Source organism: Sinocyclocheilus anshuiensis, unplaced genomic scaffold, assembly GCF_001515605.1.
Source record: "Sinocyclocheilus anshuiensis isolate Anshui unplaced genomic scaffold, SAMN03320099.WGS_v1.1 scaffold293, whole genome shotgun sequence".
Lineage (NCBI taxonomy): Eukaryota > Metazoa > Chordata > Actinopteri > Cypriniformes > Cyprinidae > Sinocyclocheilus > Sinocyclocheilus anshuiensis.
Genome location: NW_015540858.1, coordinates 124949 through 126690, shown reverse-complemented (window position 1 = coordinate 126690; position 1742 = coordinate 124949). Strand labels below are relative to the sequence as shown.

Genomic DNA, 1742 nt, shown 5'->3' with positions numbered 1-1742 from the left:
TATCCCTTTAAAGGAGATTTGATATTATGTGTCTCAGATTTTATAAATGTTCTTCTTTGATCACAAATCTCATTTATGCTCACTTTTAGTTTGAAAAGGATGCCTTTGAAATGACGAGCGTTAATAAATAATGACAGAACTGTTTCTTTAATTAAAGCCGCTTAAGAGAGGCGCTGACTAAGAGAGACTGAGTTATTGTGTCATGATTAACTCTCTCCCACTTCTACCTAATTAATAATACAAACCCACAACTAATCAGTTCTCTCTTAGAAATGCATTTTATGGTCCCTCACATGCAGAAAAAAAAAATCACAGATGAGATCTTTGCAAAATATCACTTATTTCTCCTATATAAGATCAACAGAGACTAGACAGACTAAATAGATGACAAAGTCCTGCTTCTCATATCTTTCTCAGCACAAATGTTAATTATTATTATTTTATATAACAACAGTACAATTACAATACAGATATTTATGGTTAATTTGTTTGCTTTTTTTTTGCATTTACAAATGCACATTATAAGTGAGTCAAACTCACAGCACTTGCAGAGATAGAGTTCATGTGGAGCCGCACACAGCACGTCAAATTATATATTTATATGACTGCAACACAGTCTTTGATAATCGTGCTAAACCATAGTGCATTCTCTGGCATTGTTAGAATTAGTATACTAGTTGACATATACTAGCCAACACTGATTTTTACTCACATGTGGGAGAGTAGGGTTTCAGAAAAGATCTGCTCAAGATACAAAAGTCTGCGATCAGAAGTCAGAGATCTCAATGTAAACGTAAACATTTCTCATTAATGATCTGAGCTGCTGTTCACATTCATTTTATAGCACTACACTCTTACTAGATAAAAACTAGTGACTCATTTGTGTCGTTTTCCTAAAGAATAGCAGGAGAAACATCTGAGACGAAGTTGATACTTAAACTGAGAACTCCATTAAGCTACAACAGAGCAATCTCTGAGCAATAACACTGTCCTCTATGTGTGCAGGCAGGGGACAGTCGGCGTGTGCTGCACGCGCTGCGCTCCCTGCTGGAGGAGTTCAGGGCGGAGCTCCGCGAGGAGGCGCAGCGGCGCTGGCAGCTGCAGCAGACGTTAGCCAACGAGAGAGCGGCGTGGGAGATACAGCGCGCTGAAATGAGGAGTCACGTCACCAGGGTACAGAAACAAACCTGACATCACAGCAGAATCACCTGTGACAGCACCTCAAGCACCTCAAACCTGTTGCAAAACCGGACTGCTGTCTACATAGGCAGCTACCTTCTCAGACACAGACATGGCAGACATGGAAACTCATAAGTGACTGAACTAAAAAACGCTCTACATCACATCAACTCTATTAATGGTCACTCACTCGTTCATGAGTCACATATATAAGCACAAACTAATATATATGTGGAATAGTTACTTTTTAATAAAATTGAATTTTTAACTGCATTAAAAAAATGTATAGAACAATTATTTAATTTTATAGTTAAAAAGTGTTTTAAAAATATTTAGCTTAAAAATATTTTAAACTAAATGATTTACACTACCATTAAAAAGTTTAGGGAAATTAGAAAGAAATTAATACATTTATTCATCAAGGACACATTAAAATGATCAAACGTGACAGTAAAGACATTTTTAATGTTAAAAAACAAATTTTATTTCACATAAATGTTGTTCTTTCTTTCTGTTCATCAAAGAATCCTGAAAAATAAAATGTATCACCGTTTCCACAAAAA

At 35.9% G+C, this 1742-nt stretch overlaps 1 protein-coding gene across 1 annotated transcript in view; it reads left to right on the top strand.

The window, feature by feature from the left end:
• Positions 1–1742, top strand: part of LOC107687921 (microtubule cross-linking factor 1-like) — a 58770-nt gene that overhangs the window by 46034 nt on the left and 10994 nt on the right. The window contains exon 10 of the mRNA XM_016485410.1: positions 1006–1173. Within this exon, the coding sequence (XP_016340896.1) occupies positions 1006–1173 (168 nt within the window). The remainder of the gene's footprint in view (positions 1–1005; positions 1174–1742) is intronic.